This window comes from Pseudoliparis swirei, chromosome 20, assembly GCF_029220125.1.
Source record: "Pseudoliparis swirei isolate HS2019 ecotype Mariana Trench chromosome 20, NWPU_hadal_v1, whole genome shotgun sequence".
NCBI lineage: Eukaryota > Metazoa > Chordata > Actinopteri > Perciformes > Liparidae > Pseudoliparis > Pseudoliparis swirei.
In genome coordinates, this window is record NC_079407.1 from 132,930 (window position 1) to 153,211 (window position 20,282).

A 20,282-nucleotide genomic window follows, 5' to 3' on the forward strand; every position below is an offset into this window, starting at 1 on the left:
GTTGCATGCCAATTGGACAAAAATGTATCGTGCTGTAGGAGTATACAAATTCACGAGGGCCCTTTAAGGAAAGGGGCGTAGCCCTGGTGACGAGGGGGGTTAAAGGACACCAGGAAATAGAGAAAAATACAGGTGTTGCAAAGGAAAATAAACGACCACGGTCAAGCAGAACCACTCGACTCTTCGTTATTTCCGCACACCTACATTGGTGACCCTGATTTCTCATGGACGTTTCCGGAGAGAAGATGACGACACATGCAGTTTCGCTGAAGCTACCAGAGTTTTGGGAGACGCAGGCATCGGTGTGGTTTGCGCAAACTGAGGCTCAGTTTGCCTTAAAGGACGTTACAGCGGACGCCACCAAGTACGACTATGTCGTGGCGGCCCTCCGCAGTTCTACAGCGGGCCGAGTGGCGAGCATCCTGGAGGATCCGCCGGAGAGGGGCGAGTACGCCCGGTTGAGAGACCGGCTGCTGAAGATCTTCGGGCTGTCTGACTGAGCGGGCTCGCCGACAGCAAGCCGTCAGAGCTCATGGACACAATGTTAGCTCTGCTGGGACGGCACAGACCCGACTTTCTGTTTCAAGAACTATTCCTGCGGCAGCTGCCCCTGCTGGTGCGAGCCGCGTTGGCCAACACCGCGATCACCGACGGTCGGGAGTTAGCCGAAGAGGCCGATAAGTTTTTTCTGGCTGGCCAACAGAGCTACGCGGCGGCGCTGAGGCCGACTCAACCCACGGCATGGCTGCCGGGAGAGACGGATGTCGTGGCCACAGCGACAGCAGCGAGCCAACGGCAGAGGTCTACCGGCATGTGCTACTACCATGCTAGGTTTGGGCCGAAGGCGACACGCTGCAGAGCTCCGGGCAGCTTCAGCGGGACGAGAAACGCCAGAGCCGGCGCTCAGTAACAGCCATGAGCGTCGGGCGGGAAGGCCGGCTGCTGCTCATCATGGACCACGCTTTCTCTGCAACACGGGAGCGCAGAGGAGCGCGGTGCCTGCATCGCGGGTGGACATGCTGACCGGCGGGCAGGGCCCCCCCTAGAAGCAGCTAACGGGACCCCCATACGCACGTTTGGGACGCGGGGCCTCGAGCTGTCCTTTACGGGGCAGCGTCTCAGCCGGGACTTCGTCACTGCCAAGATCGCCGTTCCCCTGCTGGGCGCGGATGTCCTCTGCACTTATGGATTATTGGTGGACGTAAAGGGCCGCCGCCTGATAAATGCGGTAACATTTAGCTCTTACCCATGTACACTAAGTGGAGCTGGCTCTACCGGATTAGCTAGCATGCTAACGGTGGATGAGGAGTTTCTGCAGCTGCTGGCCAAGTTCCCGGACCTCACGCAGCCCACCTTCTCGTCCTCCATGGTCAGACACGGGGTGGAGCATCACCTCTCTACCACGGGCCCGCCGGTACATGCCCGGGCCCGGCGCCTGGATATCGCACCAAAGCCTGGGGGCGGGTGGCGCCCGTGTGGAGATTACCGCCGGCTCAATGACGCAACGGTTCCGGATCAGTATCCGGTTCCACATATTCAAGACTTTTCTGCCCACTTGTCGGATAGCGTGGTGTTTTCCAAAGTAGACCTTGTGCGAGGTTACCACCAGGTGCCTGTTCAGCCAGCGGACGTCCCCAAGACGGCGGTGATCACTCCGTTCGGCCTGTTCCAGTTCCTGAGGATGCCTTTCGGACTCAAGAATGCAGCGCAGACATTCCAGTGCCTGATGGACACGGTGCTGAGGGACCGGCCTTTTCTGTTTGTCTACTTGGACGACATACTGGTTGCCAGTACATCAAGGGCCGAGCACATGTCTCACCTTCGGATATTGTTTGATCGCCTCAGCCAGCATGGGTTGATCATCAACCCGGCTAAATGCCAGTTTGGATTATCCACCATTGACTTCCTGGGGCATCGCATCACAAAGGATGGGGCGATTCCCCTCCCATCAAAGGTGGAGGCAGTCAGTAATTTTGCGCGTCCACTCACAGTGAAGGCCCTACAGGAGTTTTTAGGCATGGTCAATTTCTACCACCGCTTTATCCCCCGAGCAGCCCAGTTGATGCGGCCCCTGTACGAGGCCCTGAAGGACAAGGCCAGCAAAAAGATGGTGGACTGGACCGAAGAACGGGAACGGGCGTTCGTGGACGCTAAATGGCTCTGGCGGAGGCAACAATGTTGGCACACCCGTCCCCTAAAGCTCCGATTGCCATCACCACGGACGCTTCGGACTACGCGGTGGGTGCCGTGCACGAGCAGTGGGTGAAGGGGGCGTGGCAACCGCTCGCTTTCTACAGCCGGCAGTTGCGCCCGAATAAGCGGAAGTACAGTACGTTCGACCGAGAACTCCTCGGCCTTTTTCTGGCCATTCGGCATTTCCGGTTCTTACTGGAGGCTCGGCAGTTCACCGCGTATGTGGACCACAAGCCGCTGACGTTTGCCATGAGGAAGAGCGCCGACCCGAGGTCTGCGCGGCAGCAGCGCCAGCTTGCCTACATATCGGAGTTCACGACGGATCTGCAGCATGTCGCAGGCAAGGAGAACCTGGTCGCAGACTGCCTCTCCAGGGCCGTCACCGGGGCTGTCCAGTTGGGATTGGACTACAGCGAGATGGCCGAGGAGCAGATTACAGACCCAGGCGTTCTCGGATTGAGGACGGCAGAGACGGGGCTGCGGTTGGAGGACGTTCCGTTTGGCGAGACCGGCACAACGCTTCTGTGCGACGTCTCCACAGGCCAGCCACGGCCGGTGGTTCCCGACGGCTGGAGGCGACAGGTGTTCCAGACGGTGCATGGGCTGTCACACCCTGGCACGAAGGCGTCGCAGAAGTTGGTGGCAGCAAAGTTCGTCTGGCACGGGCTGAAGAAGGACGAGAGTGGGCCAGGACCTGTGTGGTGTGCCAGCGCGCCAAGGTCCACCGGCACATAAAGGCCCCTTTAGCACAGTTCTCGGTGCCGGAAAGGAGGTTTGACCACGTGAATGTGGACTTGGTGGGCCCTTTGCCCCATCCGGGGTTTCACGTACCTCCTCACAATGGTAGACCGAACCACTCGCTGGCCAGAAGCGGTACCATTGGCATCGACAACAACGGAGGAAGTGGCTCGGGCTTTCATTTCGACCTGGGTCTCCAGGTTCGGAGCCCCAGCTGATGTATCCTCAGACCGAGGCCCGCAGTTCACATCGGAGCTGTGGAATGCGGTGGCAGGAAACCTCGGAGTAAAGCTCCATCGGACAACGGCCTACCACCCACAGGCTAATGGTTTGTGCGAGCGCTTCCATCGCTCTTTGAAAGCTGCTCTCCGGGCCAGCCTCAAAGACAGTGGTTGGGTGGACAGGCTTCCGTGGGTCATGTTGGGGCTTAGGTCGGCCCTTAAAGAGGATCTACAGGCCTCATCGGCCGAGCTGGTTTATGGACAGCCACTGCGGGTCCCGGGGGAGTTTATCCCCAAAGTCACAGACCCAGGAGAGAGAAACATTGTGGGAAAAGGCCAGGCTGTTCAAACCGGTGCCCACATCGCAGCACGGCCTGCCGCAGTCACACGTCCCATCCAGCCTCAAGTCAGCGGAGTATGTGTTTGTTCGCCAGGACTGCCACCGGGGAACCTTTCAACCCCCCTATATCGGGCCGTTTCGCGTTCTGGAGACCGGGGACAAAGCCTGCAAGATCGACATGGGCGGCCGCCTGGAATACGTGTCGGTAGACCGCCTGAAACCGGCACATTTGGACCTGGACCAGCCGGTGAGGGTGGCTTTACCCCCACAACGGGGGCGACCTCGTGCCCTGGTACCTGCCCACAGCAAGACCCAAGGGGAAGCCTCAACGGAGGGCCTGCCCCCGGCCCCAGAGACACAGAGTCGTGCGGGGCGATTGATCCGGGCCCCGAGACATTGAGCTGTTGGTGGGGGCTAGGTGAATTCTGGGGGGAGGCATGTAGGGGTATACAAATTCACGTGGGCCCTTTAAGGAAAGGGGCGTAGCCCTGGTGACGAGGGGGGTTAAAAAGGCACCAGGAAGTAGAGAAAAATACAGGTGTTGCAAAGGAAAATAAACGACCACGGTCAAGCAGAACCACTCGACTCTTCGTTATTTCCGCACACCTACAGTGCTATGGTAAAAAAAAGAGTTTGACCTTTCCATGACCTTGACCTTGACCTTTGACCCGATTGATCCCAAAATCGAATCAAATGCTCCCCGGATAATAACCAATCATCCCACCAAATTTCATGCGATTCAAGAACATTTTGACCTGTTCATGACCTTTGACCTTGACCTTTGACCCGATCGATCCCAAAATCTAATCAACTGGTCCCCGGATAATAAACAATCATCCCACCAAATTTCATGCGATTCGGTTCAACACTTTTTGAGTTTTGCGAATAACACGCATACAAATAAATAAATAAATACACGGCGATCAAAACATAACCTTCCGGCATTTTCAATGCGACGGTAAACATGAATCCTGAGATGATTTCTCCCTCCGCCCCGCAGAGGGCGCTGCAGGCGGAGCTTCCTGCTTCCGGTGTGTCACATTCATATCGGTCCGTCAGACAGCAACAACACGTGAGCGGAGCTGCTGCGGAGACGCGATGTTCTCCTCGTTAAAAGAGCGGACCGGGGAGGTTCTGCTCCCGGGGGACGAGTTCTGCTTCGAGGCCGACGACACCATCTCCCTGGCGGGCCCCGCCAAACCCGACAAGGTGGTCTGCGGACCGGGCCTGAGGCGCAGCGGCGACCGGCTGCTGGTGTGCAAGAGCGGCGTGCTGCGACACAAGCCGCCCAACGTGTTCTGGCTGGACTCGCAGCAGAGGAGGGTGAGTCCGGAGGGCCCGGCGGGTCGGAACCAGGACCCGGCGGGTCGGAACCTAGACGAGTCCAGAGACTCCCAACGGAAGTCTAGTGAAGCCACATTTACGGCGTTTCTCAATTCAAAGTCCACGAGTCCAGACGGGTGCTCTCTGGAGCAGGAGGGCGAGACCCCGGGCGGCGCGGGCGCTCAGCGGCACTTGCCAGTAGTTGCCAGCAGATTTCCTTACATTTATGAAATGTAACTCAGCAACACGTACTTTTTTTAAAGGGTATTCTCCAGTTAATTAGAATCTATATAGTTGGACTGTGGTGCCATCCAGTCGGAAATTTGCTAACTGTTAAAGTCTGTATAGAACATGAATCACTGAAACTTGAATTTCTTTACAGTTTAAAGACCAAGCACGAGAAATTCATACCTGATCCTCCAGTGTTAAACTTTAGACTAACAGTGGCATCTCCTCAAAGTAGAATGTCATGGCGGTATAACAGTATGACATGGTAAAAGAATAAATTATATATATATATTATTAAAGAAAGGCGGGTACGTTATACATATTGTAGCGACCCTGTGAAGTGGCTGTCGATCACAGTGGCACCGTGATGCTGGTCGAGGGGGCGGGCCTGTGATTGGCGGGGTTAACCTGTCGGAGAAGGGGAGTTAAGGTTGGTTGACGGGAACCGTTGCGGTTCGGCTGAGGAGGAGCAGCGGCCTGGAGGCCCAATGGAGGAGCAACGTCTCCGGTCAGACTAGCCAGTGCTTAAACTTTAGACTAACTGGCATCTCCTCAAAGTAGAATTTCATGTAGGTATGACATGGTAAAACAATTAATTATATATTTTTTTATGATTAAAGAAAGGCGGGTACATTATACATATCATGGTATATAAGTGTTATATATTACAAAGTGAAACGTAGTAGTAGCAAAACAATATTCAATATAGTACAGCAACATCATATTGCATATTGTAAGTAAGTCTAAAAAAATACATGATCTATCTATTTGTCCACTTAGGCAATGACAAAAGAAAACCCCGCAGCGTCTCCATCCTATGACCATAAACCGATGAACGGCAGCTGATCTGTCGGGACAACAGCAGGCTTTCTCCTGCATAGAGAGCATGTGGGCGTGCGCCTAAGCCCTTTTCCCGAGTGCCTAAGGCAAAAAAAGTCTGCGATGAAAAAACCCCTGTGTTCATCACGTGCATGTCAGCGAGTATGTTTCAAGGAGGCTACAGCCGAACCCTCGTTCTGTTTGGATCAATAGTCATGGAGTTGAGAAGCGTGTCTTCTTGTCTGATCCATGCTGTGAGGTGAATGGACAGAGCGGCCGGCTGCTGGTCCCTCACCAGCCCACCTGCACCAACACACCTGGACTATATCGGGATGCACCGATCTGATCGGCCGATATTCCCATTATCGGTTTTGATCGGCGTTCTCAAAACGGCCGATCAGATGATGTCACATCTGAGAGAACTATCAGACGTTTAAATCGCAACGGAGACGATGCGCCCGGCGAGGGCCGCAGAGGTCAGAGGGGATCCTCACCACCGAGCGGCGTCCCCGTCCCCCGAGTTGAATCTCTGGGTCGACTCAGCCGACTCACATGTCTGCCCCTAGAGACGCTCACGCTAAACACATTCCATCGGGAGCTAAGAGGGTTTTGATAACATTAGCGGAAGGATTTAAGTGACAACGTCCGGTTTTGCAAAGTTAGCGGAAAGAACCACGTAAAACAACATCCGTTTTTCAAAATAAGATGTCGACAAATCATACACGAGCATATAAAAGTAAACAATGAACTGATTTTGTATCTTTAGAGATCGTTTCTGAGATTTAGCTGAAATTATGCTAACATTAAAACATTTTTACTGGACCAAGGAAGAGTTCATAAAAATAAGTCAGACTTTTGTATGTTAAAAAAAGTCCTATAAATAGATTTCCCCAAGAGTTCCAGGAAATGAATGATGCCGATGTGTTCCATACATATCTGAAATCCCCTACAATAGCAATCAAACTATTTTAATGGATCAATTAGGACATTTTTCAAAGTAAAAGTCCTAAATGTTTAAGGAAATCTGTAATTTCTTTAATGTTTGAGTTGCTTTTCTATATGTATTTCCTCATAGTCCTCGGCAATAATGCTACACAATAAATAGAATGCTTCAATCGACTCGGTGATCGGTATTATCGGATCGGCAGATACTGATATCGGTGCTCGGCACCAAAAAACCTGATCGGTGCATCTCTAATTGTCAATCTATTAGCCGATCTATTTTAATCTAAAGTGGAAGCAAAATGATTTCCTCAAGCATAGCCTCCATTATTTATGTGAAAAAAAGGAAAAAAATACATAGATGTCTGCTAATTACTGTGATATGGCAATATAGACCGTGCGTGCACAGCGCGCAAACAATTTGTTTGGGAGCACCGAAGACCCATTTTGACTCAGGAAAAACCCTGGGGAGATGTTGAGCAGTGCATGATGGGAGAGGTTGAGAAGCAGTGCATTGTGGGAGAGGAGCAGTGCATGATGGGAGTCTGTCCTGTCCGCAGTACGTCCCGGCCAGAGGGGAGACCGTCATCGGCATCGTGACCCTGAAGTCTGGAGACGTCTTCAAGGTGGACTTCGGAGGCAGTGAGCAGGCGTCTCTGTCCTACCTGGCCTTCGAGGGCTCCACCAAGAGGAACCGGCCCAACGTCCAGGTGAGAGCACAGGGGGTCCAGGTGAGAGCACAGGGGGTCCAGGTGAGAGCACAGGGGGTCCAGGTGAGACCCGAGCACAGGGGGTCCAGGTGAGACCCGAGCACAGGGGGTCCAGGTGAGACTGAGCACAGGGGGTCCAGGTGAGACTGAGCACAGGGGGTCCAGGCGAGACCCGAGCACAGGGGGTCCAGGTGAGACCCGAGCACAGGGGGTCCAGGTGAGACCCGAGCACAGGGGGTCCAGGTGAGAGCACAGGGGGTCCAGGCGAGACCCCGAGCACAGGGGGTCCAGGCGAGACCCGAGCACAGGGGGTCCAGGCGAGACCCGAGCACAGGGGGTCCAGGTGAGAGCACAGGGGGTCCAGGCGAGACCCGAGCACAGGGGGTCCAGGCGAGACCCCGAGCACAGGGGGTCCAGGTGAGACCGAGCACAGGGGGTCCAGGTGAGAGCACAGGGGGTCCAGGTGAGACTGAGCACAGGGGGTCCAGGTGACCCCGAGCACAGGGGGTCCAGGTGAGAGCACAGGGGGTCCAGGTGACCCCGAGCACAGGGGGTCCAGGTGAGAGCACAGGGGGTCCAGGTGACCCCGAGCACAGGGGGTCCAGGTGAGAGCACAGGGGGTCCAGGTGAGAGCACAGGGGGTCCAGGTGAGAGCACAGGGGGTCCAGGTGACCCCGAGCACAGGGGGTCCAGGTGAGACTGAGGACGGTCCTTAACCCCTCCCTATGTGTACCTGTGCAGGTGGGGGACCTGGTGTTCTCCCAGTTCCTCTTAGCCAATCAGGACATGGAGCCGGAGCTGGTGTGTGTGGACGGCTCCGGGCGAGCCAATGGGATGGGCGTGTTCGGCGCCGGCGGGCTGCTCTTCACCGTCTCTCTGGGGCTCGTCAGGAGGTAAGCGTCCTGGGCCTCCTGTCTCTAAAGGCCCTGACCCCTGACCCCTGGTCTCCCCCAGGCTGCTGGCCCCCCACAGCGAGGTCCTGGCCGACCTGCAGCAGCTGGTCCCGTGTGAGCTGGTGATCGGGATGAACGGCCGGCTGTGGGCCAAGGCGGCCGGCGCCCAGCAGACCCTCATCGTCTGCAACCTGCTGCAGAGCGCCGACACCATGACGGCGCCGCAGAGACGGGCGCTGTTCAGGAGGGTGGCCCAGGGGGCGCTGTAGACCACGTGGGACCTTATGGACACCTTCACCTGGTCTCGTCAGAGCCCCAGAAGAGTGGTGATGACGATGATGATGAAGAGTTCCTTTCGAACGTTTAATGTAAAGTTTATTTTGGGTCTGAAGGTTCCGACTAGAACTTTTTATTTTTTTCCTTTTTTTAAGTCCGGGATCTCTGATCAAAGATCCTCGTGCGCGACAGACCTCCACTACTTCCCTTGTTTGAGACCAAATGATGAATAAAACATTAAAACAACCTCTTCTCTCCAGACACATTTATTTCAAATAGATTAAGAAAAAATTATTCTGTTCTCAATATTAATTAGTGCTGTGAAAAATAACACGTTAACGCGTTATGATTAAATTACAGAATTAATTAGTTAATTATTTTTACCGCATTTAACGCATGCGCAGAATGAGCTTCCAGTCCGTCTGTTGGTCGTCTCTCCAGCAGCGTGTCATTCTGTCTAGTGTCGCGTTAACACGACTCTGATCTCCGGCTCGTGCGCCGGCGCACACTGGTGAGCAAGTTCTGTGCCCCCGTGTATAAATGTATATATCCGTCTTTTGTCATAAATCTTTATGTTCTCACAAAAATATACAGAGAATATCGGTAATATGTGATTAATGATTAATCCACAGAAACCTGTGATTAACCTGATTACAATTTTTTATCGTTTCACAGCCCTAATATTAATTTAATATAACTTCTGAATCACGGGCTGTGTCTACTACCGCGCACTTAACGAAGTACACTGCAATGCGTCGCTGATGAGTCTGTCTCAAATGGAACACTTACGTTAACCACTTGGCGGAAGTGACGGACGCAAATCTGTTCACGGCACCCGCGAAATTAAGCCGGGAGTGACGTATGCAAATCTGCTTGCGACACCCAAACCCTTAAAGTGACCAAATGAAGCACTTCTTGCCCTCTTGTTGTCCCTTGTTTACCTTTCTCCACCCCATGTGGAAACTGCGATACCTCCACAATCGCGGCAGGAGCCTCCGCCTTCTGGCTGAAGTCGAGATGGTATATGTAAGTTTAATTGTGATTTTGCCTTACCTTCACAGCATAGCTTCATGTAGTAGTTGCAATTAAATTCTCCTCACTAGGTATACTAAATTCTCAATTATCTTGTCAGAAGTAGCCTTCTTCTTTGCAATCCACATACACACCATATGGAAATAAAACATGACAAATCTGTACATGTTTGTCCCTAGATTCCAATTAGTTTTAAGAATTATCCACTGAAATGATAGGCATCATCTGCTTGAATTCACACAGTAATAGGCCTACTTTGACTGACTGTACTTTTATACACATCTCTGTTGTAGTGAAGTTCACCCTGATACAGGAATCAATGAGCAATTGAACACACAGGCATATTAATTATTGTTACAAACATGCATCAATTCTAATATAAATCAGAAAACGCAATAAAAGACTACACAACCTCAATGACAACATTTTATTGATAAAATGACTTACATATTAATATAATCTTCCCTCCCCTCCCCCCACACTCTACAGCAGCCACCCAGTCCCAGCGGCGCTGCCGTATCAATGCTGCAATGCCACTGCTGGCGTTGTGTTGTGATGGCCACAGTGACATGAGGGTGGACTTCAGGCTCACCCGAGAGTCATTCAATGCCCTCATGGCTGTGCTGGGCACTGACTGACCACGGTTGGGGCCCCGAGATCTCCCGTCTAGTTTTTATTTTTTGGCTTGCCAGCGCCACCTCCCATCGGGTGGTGGCCCGGGCCTTCGACAGGCCCCGGACTCAGAGCATGATGCCAGGGTCCTGAATAACAGCCCCATCTTCTATGAGCAGGCATACCCTCCACCAGGATACTGTATCCTTGGGGATGGTGGCTCCCCCTGCCTGTCCCAACCCATCTGCCTCATGACCCCCTTCAGGCAGCCTGTCCACCTCCAAGCTACAACTGCTGCCTGTCAAAGGCCAGGTGTGTTGTGGAGAGGTCCTTCTGGATACTGAAGACGCGATGGCGGTCCATCTTCTTCAAGGCCCTGGAGGTGGATGTGAGGTGCCAGAGGTCATTGGAGCCAGATGCAGATGTCGGGAGGGCAGCAGAGGACCAGCACCAGCACCTCCAGGAAACGTCTCTGGGGCAGGAAACAGAAAGAGGATAGCCATTCAGTGCTCTGTCCCAGACCACCATTACATTTAAATTAATACATACACGACATTAAAACAACACACAACGATGATTGAAAGCTACAATTATTTCTAGAAGGACAAGCTTAGATAGCTATCGTAACGGTATTAATGATCGGGCGGCGTTTGGGCAAACGCTCGCGGTGTCATGTTAACCCGTTATTAAACTGAGCATATCCATTGTTCATCCATTATTAAAATTGCTATTTCGATTGTTTAACACTGTCCGATGACTGACAGCTATCTGTCGTCGGACTTGCCGCTGGAGCAAGCGCCTGGAGCCGACCTGCCCCCGCTCGTCAAGCAGAAAGTGTCCGATAAAAGTGCACCTTCGTCGGACTGGCCGGGTGGTGGATTACCCAGCTATCTTATCATAACTGCCATGCAGATCCAATGGCATCTCATGCTACCTAGGTATGCTCACTAATCTGAGAATGGCATGTTAGTAGTACATTGTAATACCAGTACAATGTGTAATTACCGCTGATACTTACATTTACGGTCTGTAGCTTCGTGGTCTACCGCTTGTGCTGTCCGCCATTGTTTTAGAAATAAAATGAAAAGCTGGCGAAATGGCTCCTCCTCTTCCGGTACGTAGCCAAGATGGCGGCCGCTTAGTGCGAGTAGTGTCCATCGTTTTACATGTTTTGCCCGTTTGCAGTGCACCATCCGGGTACTTTCAGTGCACTGAATTCTGCTGGTTTTTTCAGTGGCGCACTTCGAACACTGAAAGTCAGCTCCAAGTGCTCAAGTGCGCGGTAGTAGACACAGCCACGGTGTAACTCATACGGTCCAGCAGGCGGCGACATACCGTCAGTAAAAAGAAAGACGAAGAAGACGAAGACAACATCGCGAGACTTCCAACTTCTCGTTCTGTGCTCTGGTTAGCTATGCTACCTCTCAGCTCCGCATGAGCATCAGGTAAGAGTTCCTCCTCGCTGGTAGACAGACTATGAGTTGTTACATGTTCCTCACATGTTCTTCACATGTTCCTCACATACATGCTTAACTACGGAAGCCTGAAGGAGGAAATGCACACGTGACGTTATAACCTACGTTAGCTAACGATAGCATGAGCTAAGCCTGCCGTTAGCTAACTGCGGTTAATGTTCTACGTTTCGTTCTTCACTGATAAGATGTAAGATATATGTTGAATGTGTGTCATATATATATATATATCATAAACAGTATATATGCACACACACGCATACATGTATATACATTAACACATATAAACGTGTAGTTTCGCGGGTGCAACAACTTCCCACTGGTCTCGAGGTCCTGGTGCTGGTCTTCAGGTCTCGAGGTCCTGGTGCTGGTCTTCAGGTCTCGAGGTCCTGGTGCTGGTCTTCAGGTCTCGAGGTCCTGGTGCTGGTCTTCAGGTCTCGAGGTCCTGGTGCTGGTCTTCAGGTCTCGAGGTCCTGGTGCTGGTCTTCAGGTCTCGAGGTCCTGGTGCTGGTCTTCAGGTCTCGAGGTCCTGGTGCTGGTCTTCAGGTCTCGGGGTCCTGGTGCTGGTCTTCAGGTCTCGAGGTCCTGGTGCTGGTCTTCAGGTCTCGAGGTCCTGGTGCTGGTCTTCAGGTCTCAAGGTCCTGGTGCTGGTCTTCAGGTCTCGAGGTCCTGGTGCTGGTCTTCAGGTCTCGAGGTCCTGGTGCTGGTCTTCAGGTCTCGAGGTCCTGGTGCTGGTCTTCAGGTCTCGAGGTCCTGGTGCTGGTCTTCAGGTCTCGAGGTCCTGGTGCTGGTCTTCAGGTCTCAAGGTCCTGGTGCTGGTCTTCAGGTCTCGAGGTCTTGGTGCTGGTCTTCAGGTCTCGAGGTCCTGGTGCTGGTCTTCAGGTCTCAAGGTCCTGGTGCTAGTCTTCAGGTCTCGAGGTCTTGGTGCTGGTCTTCAGGTCTCGAGGTCTTGGTGCTGGTCTTCAGGTCTCGAGGTCTTGGTGCTGGTCTTCAGGTCTCGAGGTCCTGGTGCTGGTCTTCAGGTCTCAAGGTCCTGGTGCTGGTCTTCAGGTCTCGAGGTCTTGGTGCTGGTCTTCAGGTCTCAAGGTCCTGGTGCTGGTCTTCAGGTCTCGAGGTCCTGGTGCTGGTCTTCAGGTCTCGAGGTCCCGGTGCTGGTCTTCAGGTCTCGAGGTCCTGGTGCTGGTCTTCAGGTCTCGAGGTCTTGGTGCTGGTCTTCAGGTCTCGAGGTCCTGGTGCTGGTCTTCAGGTCTCAAGGTCCTGGTGCTGGTCTTCAGGTCTCGAGGTCCTGGTGCTGGTCTTCAGGTCTCGAGGTCCTGGTGCTGGTCTTCAGGTCTCGAGGTCTTGGTGCTGGTCTTCAGGTCTCGAAGTCCTGTTGCTGGTCTTCAGGTCTCGAGGTCCCGGTGCTGGTCTTCAGGTCTCGAGGTCCTGGTGCTGGTCTTCAGGTCTCAAGGTCCTGGTGCTGGTCTTCAGGTCTCAAGGTCCTGGTGCTGGTCTTCAGGTCTCAAGGTCCTGGTGCTGGTCTTCAGGTCTCGAGGTCCTGGTGCTGGTCTTCAGGTCTCAAGGTCCTGGTGCTGGTCTTCAGGTCTCGAGGTCCTGGTGCTGGTCTCGAGGTCCTGGTGCTGGTCTTCAGGTCTCGAGGTCTTGGTGCTGGTCTTCAGGTCTCGAGGTCCTGGTGCTGGTCTTCAGGTCTCGAGGTCCTGGTGCTGGTCTTCAGGTCTCGAGGTCCTGGTGCTGGTCTTCAGGTCTCGTGGTCCTGGTGCTGGTCTTCAGGTCTCGAGGTCCTTGTGCTGGTCTTCAGGTCTCGTGGTCCTGGTGCTGGTCTTCAGGTCTCGAGGTCCTGCTGCTGGTCTTCAGCCCCGTTAGACCACGTCAGGCCCCGTTGGGCCCCGTTAGACCACGTCAGACCATGTTAGACCACATCAGACCATGTTAGACCACGTTAGATCTGTAGTACTGAAGAACTGAAGTACTCGAGTACAGGACTAGAGTAGAACAGGACTAGAGTAGAACAGAACTAGAGTAGAACAGGACTAGAGTAGAACAGGACTAGAGTAGAACAGGACTAGAGTAGAACAGGACTAGAAGACTACAGGACTAGAGTAGAACAGGACTAGAAGACTACAGGACTAGAGTAGAACAGGACTAGAGGACTACAGGACTAGAGTAGAACAGGACTAGAAGACTAGAGGACTAGAGGACTCCAGGACTAGTCCAGTCGTGTTTCCCCCGGCCTGCTGCAGAGGGTCTGCTTCCTGTTTGCTGGGACCATGACTAAAGGCTGTTCTCGAGACGCGTGGTTCCCATGGCGATGATGTCATCGTGCTGTACTTGATGTCCCCCCCAGTGAGGCTCCTCCCCCTGCAGCGGGGCGAGCTTCCCTCTTCTTCTTCTGTTTGTTGCTGAGCGTCTAACCGACCCAGGTCCCTGTGGCCTCCTCCTTGTCACCGGGCTCCATCGGGTCCTTGTCCGCTAGGAGGCGGCCTTCCTCTCCTTGAGAGCTGTTCTGTCTCCTTTCCTAGCTCCTTGTCCTCTCCTGCCCGGTGCTCCGGCCCTGCCCCGTCTTGTTCGTGGAGAACCTTTCAGAGTGTCTCCCTCATTGTGTTTCAGAAGCCCTCCGACGGCCTCCAGAGAAGAGCTTCCCTCTGACCCCAGTCCTTCAGGCCCTTTAGAGACCGCCTCTTTCTCTTGACCTTTGACCCTCTTTCCTGACGAGCCGCCGCGGCGTCATGTCTCAGAAGTCGCAGTCCGAAGGTCCGAAACACTTCTCCGCGGGCCGCGGGCTGCTGGCCGCCGCCGAGACCTTGAACTTCAGCACGAACGACCAGCGATCCGGCCGGCAGATGGGAGGCGTGGCCTCGGGGTTGGGCGGCGGCGCGGCCCACCGGGCCGGCGGCTCCCAGATGTCCCGGCGCGGCGCCCACATCGGCAACACTTTGAAGCTGTTCGCCAGCTTGGGGCTGTCGTCCTCCGACCTGGACGCGCTGGCCGAGATCCCGGAAGAGGACATCAGCGTGGAGACGCTGCCGCGCATCCTCGCGCAGCTCAAGAGCCGCAAGGCGGCGGCCGAGCGGCGCGGGGCCGCCGGGTACGGAGGAGGACGGGGCGGCTGGGACGGCGTGCGCACGGGGAGGACGGGCCCCTCGGCCCGGGCTCAGAGCTCGGCCGACTTCGGCTACGGCCCGCCGCCGGACGGCGCCCCCGGCCAGGGCTACGGCGCGGGTTACGGCGGCAGGGAGAGGCCGTACCCGGAGCTTTCCCACCACGACTCCTACGGCGGCGGGGCGGCGCCGGCCGACCCCGGCTTCAGGCAGTGGAGGATCGGCCCCCCGTCCAACGGAAAGGTCCAAGACTTCTTGGGGGCCGCGCCCCACATGTTGCCCCACATGTGCTCTCTTTGTGACTTTGACGTGCACTCCGCCATGGTGAGTACACCAGCCTCCTCGTCCTCCTCCTCTTCCTCCTGCAGGACTAACTTGACATGTTTCAGCCTCTGGGCTCAAGTCTTCAGGGCGGGACTCCTCCGCCATGTTCTCTCTCTTCTCTTTAAGGCCTCCCTCCTCGTCATGATCTAGTCTCACATGTTGAGGACGCAGCGCACACAGGTCTGACCAATCGGCAGCCGGCCACACGGTGACATCACTCTTCTTCATGGGATTCAGTCTCATTGAGTCACATCACATGACATCACATGTCCTTTAGCAGACGCTTCTATCCAAAGCGACTTACAATAAGTGAATCAACCTAGAGAACAAACTAAGAACAACAAGAACACAGGAAGTAACATTTCCTCAACATAGTGGAACCACAAAAGTACCACAATAAGATATTTAAGAGCCACTGAAGAGCTAATCTGTGTTTTACTCCAGGTATAGTCTAAAGGTGTGTTTTTAGTCTCGGGGTGAAGCTGTAGAGACTTCCTGCTGTCCTGATGTCAGTGGGGAGCTGGTTCCACCAATCAGGAGCCAGGACAGCAACAGTCTGGATGTAGTGATGAGCTCGAGGGGGAGGAGTCACGAGTCGGTCGGCTGTTGCCGAGCGGAGCGACCGTGATGAGGTGTACGGTGTGACCACATCCAGGATGTAGACGGGCCCGATCCGCTCAGAGCACGGTACCAAGAACCAATGTTGTGAAGCGGATGCTGCTCCACCGGGAACCACGAAGAGAGCGGAGGAGCGGTGTGGGTGGAGGAGCGGTGTGGGTGGAGGAGGAGCGGAGTGGTGGAGGAGCGGTGTGGTGTGGGTGGAGGAGTGGAGCGGTGGAGGAGAGGTGTGGGTGGAGGAGGAGAGGTGTGGGTGGAGGAGTGGTGTGGTGTGGTGTGGGTGGAGGAGTGGAGCGGTGGAGGAGAGGTGTGGTGGAGCGGAGCGGTGTGGGTGGTGGAGGAGGGTGTGGGTGGAGCCGGGCTGAAGACCAGCTGCTGCATTCGGGATGAGCGGCAGAGGTCGGATGGCCTGAGCGGGTAGACCTGCAGGAGGGAGTTGCAGTAGTCGAGGCGTGAAATGACCAGAGCCTGGACCAGAACCTGTGCCGCCTTCTGAGTAAGAAGAGGCCGTGTTCTCCTGATGTTGTGCAGCATGTACCTACAGGAACGCGTTGTCACAGTGATGTTGGCCGTCAGGTTGACTGTCGAGTGTCACCCCGAGGTTCCTGGCAGTCGGGGGCGGGGCCAACACAGAGCTGGTGAAGGTGGTAGTCAGGTCATGGGTGGAGAGCCTTTCCCTGGAAGGAATAGCAGCTCGGTCTTGTCAGGGTTGATTTTCAGGTGGTGAGCAGATGTCCACTGAGAGATGTCCGTCAGACAGGCAGAGATTCTGCTACCTGTGTTTCAGATTGGGGAAACGAGAAGATCAGTTGGGTGTCATCGGCATAGCGATGGTAGGAGAAGCCATGCGAACGAATGACAGAGAGAAGAGGAGGGGACCCAGGACGGAGCCTTGAGGGACCCCATAGTGAGAGGAAGAGGAGGGGACCCAGGGCGGAGCCTTGAGGAACCCCATAGTGAGGAAGGAGGGGACCCAGGGCGGAGCCTTGAGGAACCCCATAGTGAGAGGAAGAGGAGGGGACCCAGGACGGCGCCTTGAGGAACCCCATAGTGAGAGGAAGAGGAACCAGGCAAAGGGCTGGTTTTGGCCCCTGATCTACAAGAAGATCTCTAAAGATGGATCAATAAGAATTAGACGCAGCAATAACCCAGTCCAGGGTCCAGGGTCCTGGTCTGGACTAGTAACTGTGTTTGACCTGCAGGAGTGGAACCAGCACACCAACGGACTCCGGCACGATGAGAACCGGCGGCTGCTGCTCAACATGTGAGTCACGACACGCCGACGAGTCGCTGCCGCTCTGCTCGTGTGACGATGCTCTATGTGCTCTCCAGGTATCCAGACTGGGACCCGGGGACGTCCTCGGGCCGCAGGTAAGAGACCACGTCTGTAGACTGAGACCAGGTCTTCGGCCCCGTTGCCATGGGACTCACTCAGGACCGGAACCCTAAGTCTAGTTTCATGATGAAGCTCTCACATCGAGGACATCCAACCAGGCTGCTGCCTCAGGTTTAGAGAATCAGAACCTAGAGCGACCTCCAGGACCCGGTAGAACCTAGAGGGACCTCCAGGACCCGGTTGAACATAAAGGGACCTCCAGGACCCGGTAGAACATAGAGGGACCTCCAGGACCCGGTAGAACATAGAGGGACCTCCAGGACCCGGTAGAACATAAAGGGACCTCCAGGACCCGGTAGAACATAAAGGGACCTCCAGGACCCGGTAGAACATAGAGGGACCTCCAGGACCCGATAGAACATAAAGGGACCTCCAGGACCCGGTAGAACATAAATGGACCTCCAGGACCTGGTAGAACATAGAGGGACCTCCAGGACCCGGTAGAACATAAATGGACCTCCAGGACCTGGTAGAACATAAAGGGACCTTCAGGACCCGGTAGAACATAGAGGGACCTCCAGGTTCTACCGGGTCCTGGAGGTCCCTCTCCCGGCAGAAGGGCCTCTCATGCCTGTCTCTGTTCCAGCGGGGGTCTGGCCGCGGCCCCCAACCTGTCTGCCGGGCTGCTGGGTCCGGCCCCTATGTCTTCATCCCACACCGCAGGAGGGATGTCCAGCTGGGGTGAGATGATGATGATGATTATTAATGATGATCAGAAATATAAATAATATTGTTATTATGTTTATTCTGCAGACTAACATTCAGTGTGTGTGTGTCAGGAGGAAGAAGAGGAGGAGGAAGAGGAGGTCCTGGTCTGTCAGCAAAGAACCAGCCGGGTCAAAATCAGGTCAGCTTGTGTCCACTGGATCTTCATCAGGGATCACCTGACTCCTCGTGTTCAGACCAAGAAATGCGATGTCACCGCACGATTCCAAAGAAACTGGAAGCTTATAAACGTCTCATAGTCATGTTGTAAACATTCTAAATGTGTTAGGGTTAGAAATATGACATATTTATAATGTTATAAGCATGTTATAACTTGTTATATGTGTCTCCATGTGGGTCCCAGGGGAGGAGCAGGGTGGTGGTGGTGAAGTACGACAGGAAGCCGCTGAGCAACCAAACCCTGTTCTCCTTCACGGAGCCCTTCGGCCGCCTGGCGGAGCACCTGGTCCTCAAGAACAAGGTGGGTCCCCTGTGGTCCTGGTCCTCAAGAACAAGGTGAGTCCCCTGTGGTCCTGGTCCTCAAGAACAAGGTGGGTCCCCTGTGGTCCTGGTCCTCAAGAACAAGGTGGGTCCCCTGTGGTCCTGGTCCTCAAGAACAAGGTGAGTCCCCTGTGGTCCTGGTCCTCAAGAACAAGGTGAGTCCCCTGTGGTCCTGGTCCTCAAGAACAAGGTGGGTCCCCTGTGGTCCTGGTCCTCAAGAACAAGGTGGGTCCCCTGTGGTCCTGGTCCTCAAGAACAAGGTGGGTCCCCTGTGGTCCTGGTCCTCAAGAACAAGGTGGGTCCCCTGTGGTCCTGGTCCTCAAGAACAAGGTGGGTCCCTGTGGTCCTGGTCCTCAAGAACAAGGTGGGTCCCCTGTGGTCCTGGTCCTCAAGAACAAGGTGAGTCCCCTGTGGTCCTGGTCCTCAAGAACAAGGTGGGTCCCCTGTGGTCCTGGTCCTCAAGAACAAGGTGAGTCCCCTGTGGTCCTGGTCCTCAAGAACAAGGTGAGTCCCCTGTGGTCCTGGTCCTCAAGAACAAGGTGAGTCCCCTGTGGTCCTGGTCCTCAAGAACAAGGTGAGTCCCCTGCGCTGTGACCTCTGACCTGTGTCTCCTCAGGCCTTCCTGGAGATGAGCACCCACGAGGAGGCCGTGGACCTGGTGACGTTCTACGAGCAGCAGCCGGCGTCTCTGTATGGCAAGCCGCTGAGCTTCTACCTGTCCAGGAGGCTGCTGGTGATCGAGGTACGGCGACCGCACGATGGCACCGCACGATGCCACCGCACGATGCCACCGCTCTGACACTGTTTGACCCCCAGAAAGACAAGCGTGCCGAGGCGGAGCGGCCGACCCGGGAGGTCAAAGGTCAGGGCAGCCAGGTGGTGTTCTTCTCCAACCTGCCCCGAGAGGAGGAGCGCAAGATGGAGCTGCTGACCATCGCCGGACGCTTCGGCACCGTGGAGAAGCACCTGTTCCTCACCGACCAGGGGAGCAGCTATTGATGGTCTCGTGTGAGGGACATGTCCTCTACTCATGGTCTGGTGTGAGGGACGTGTCCTCTACTCATGGTCTGGTGTGAGGGACATGTCCTCTCCTCATGGTCTGGTGTGAGGGACGTGTCCTCTACTCATGGTCTGGTGTGAGGGACGTGTCCTCTACTCATGGTCTGGTGTGAGGACATGTCCTCCTCTCATGTTCTGGTGTGAGGATGTCCTCTCCTCATGGTCTGGTGTGAGGACATGTCCTCTACTGATGGTCTGGTGTGAGGACGGTCCTCTACTCATGGTCTGGTGTGAGGACGTGTCCTCTACTGATGGTCTGCGAGGTGTGAGGGATGTCCTCTACTCATGGTCTGGTGTGAGACATGTCCCTCCTCATGGTCTGGTGTGAGGACGTGTCCTCTCCTCATGGTCTGGTGTGAGGACATGTCCTCTACTCATGGTCTGGTGTCATGGTCTGGTGTGAGGGCGTGTCCTACGTCCTCTCCTCATGGTCTGGTGAGGGACATGTCCTCTACTCATGGTCTGGTGTGAGGGACGTGTCCTCTACTCATGGTCTGGTGTGAGGGACGTGTCCTCTACTGATGGTCTGGTGTGAGGGACATGTCCTCTACTCATGGTCTGGTGTGAGGGACGTGTCCTCTCCTCATGGTCTGGTGTGAGGGACGTGTCCTCTACTCATGGTCTGGTGTGAGGGACGTGTCCTCTACTCATGGTCTGGTGTGAGGGACGTGTCCTCTACTCATGGTCTGGTGTGAGGGACGTGTCCTCTACTGATGGTCTGGTGTGAGGGACGTGTCCTCTACTCATGGTCTGGTGTGAGGGACGTGTCCTCTCCTCATGGT

The 20,282-nt window shown here is 54.8% G+C and overlaps 2 protein-coding genes and 2 long non-coding RNA genes across 6 annotated transcripts in view; 3 read left to right on the plus strand and 1 right to left on the minus strand.

Annotated features, from left to right (window-relative positions):
• The first annotated feature begins 4,554 nt into the window (after positions 1 to 4,554).
• exosc3 (exosome component 3) lies at positions 4,555 to 8,929 on the plus strand. Of its 3 annotated transcripts, XR_008834829.1 has the most exons (5): positions 4,557 to 4,815; positions 7,365 to 7,514; positions 8,256 to 8,407; positions 8,469 to 8,733; positions 8,839 to 8,929. XR_008834829.1 is itself a non-coding variant. In XM_056440952.1 (4 exons), exons 1-4 carry the CDS (start codon positions 4,591 to 4,593, stop codon positions 8,674 to 8,676), a joined length of 735 nt encoding a protein of 244 aa, XP_056296927.1. In that variant the 5' UTR covers positions 4,557 to 4,590; the 3' UTR covers positions 8,677 to 8,929. The 3 variants fall into 3 exon arrangements, 2 of the variants coding, with proteins under 2 accessions (XP_056296928.1, XP_056296927.1); XM_056440952.1 differs by having other exon boundaries at positions 8,469 to 8,929; XM_056440953.1 differs by lacking the exons at positions 8,256 to 8,407; positions 8,469 to 8,733; positions 8,839 to 8,929 and adding an exon at positions 7,758 to 8,021 and having other exon boundaries at positions 4,555 to 4,815; positions 7,365 to 7,577.
• A 270-nt stretch (positions 8,930 to 9,199) lies between these two features.
• On the plus strand, positions 9,200 to 10,513 carry LOC130210588 (uncharacterized). The gene is made up of 2 exons (XR_008834836.1): positions 9,200 to 9,709; positions 10,205 to 10,513. It is a non-coding gene; the product is annotated as an uncharacterized LOC130210588 (long non-coding RNA).
• Positions 9,878 to 11,448, minus strand: LOC130210587 (uncharacterized). Its single transcript, XR_008834835.1, has 2 exons — positions 11,346 to 11,448; positions 9,878 to 10,799 (listed from the first exon to the last, which is right to left on the minus strand). It is a non-coding gene; the product is annotated as an uncharacterized LOC130210587 (long non-coding RNA).
• A 234-nt stretch (positions 11,449 to 11,682) lies between these two features.
• The window catches only part of matr3l1.2 (matrin 3-like 1.2), a 28,831-nt gene continuing 20,231 nt past the window's right edge, over positions 11,683 to 20,282 (plus strand). The window contains exons 1-9 of the mRNA XM_056441008.1: positions 11,683 to 11,772; positions 14,407 to 15,221; positions 17,042 to 17,103; positions 17,172 to 17,210; positions 17,822 to 17,916; positions 18,015 to 18,082; positions 18,305 to 18,421; positions 19,058 to 19,183; positions 19,258 to 19,422. Coding sequence (XP_056296983.1) covers positions 14,526 to 15,221; positions 17,042 to 17,103; positions 17,172 to 17,210; positions 17,822 to 17,916; positions 18,015 to 18,082; positions 18,305 to 18,421; positions 19,058 to 19,183; positions 19,258 to 19,422 — 1,368 coding nt within the window. The 5' untranslated portion in view covers positions 11,683 to 11,772; positions 14,407 to 14,525. The remainder of the gene's footprint in view (positions 11,773 to 14,406; positions 15,222 to 17,041; positions 17,104 to 17,171; positions 17,211 to 17,821; positions 17,917 to 18,014; positions 18,083 to 18,304; positions 18,422 to 19,057; positions 19,184 to 19,257; positions 19,423 to 20,282) is intronic.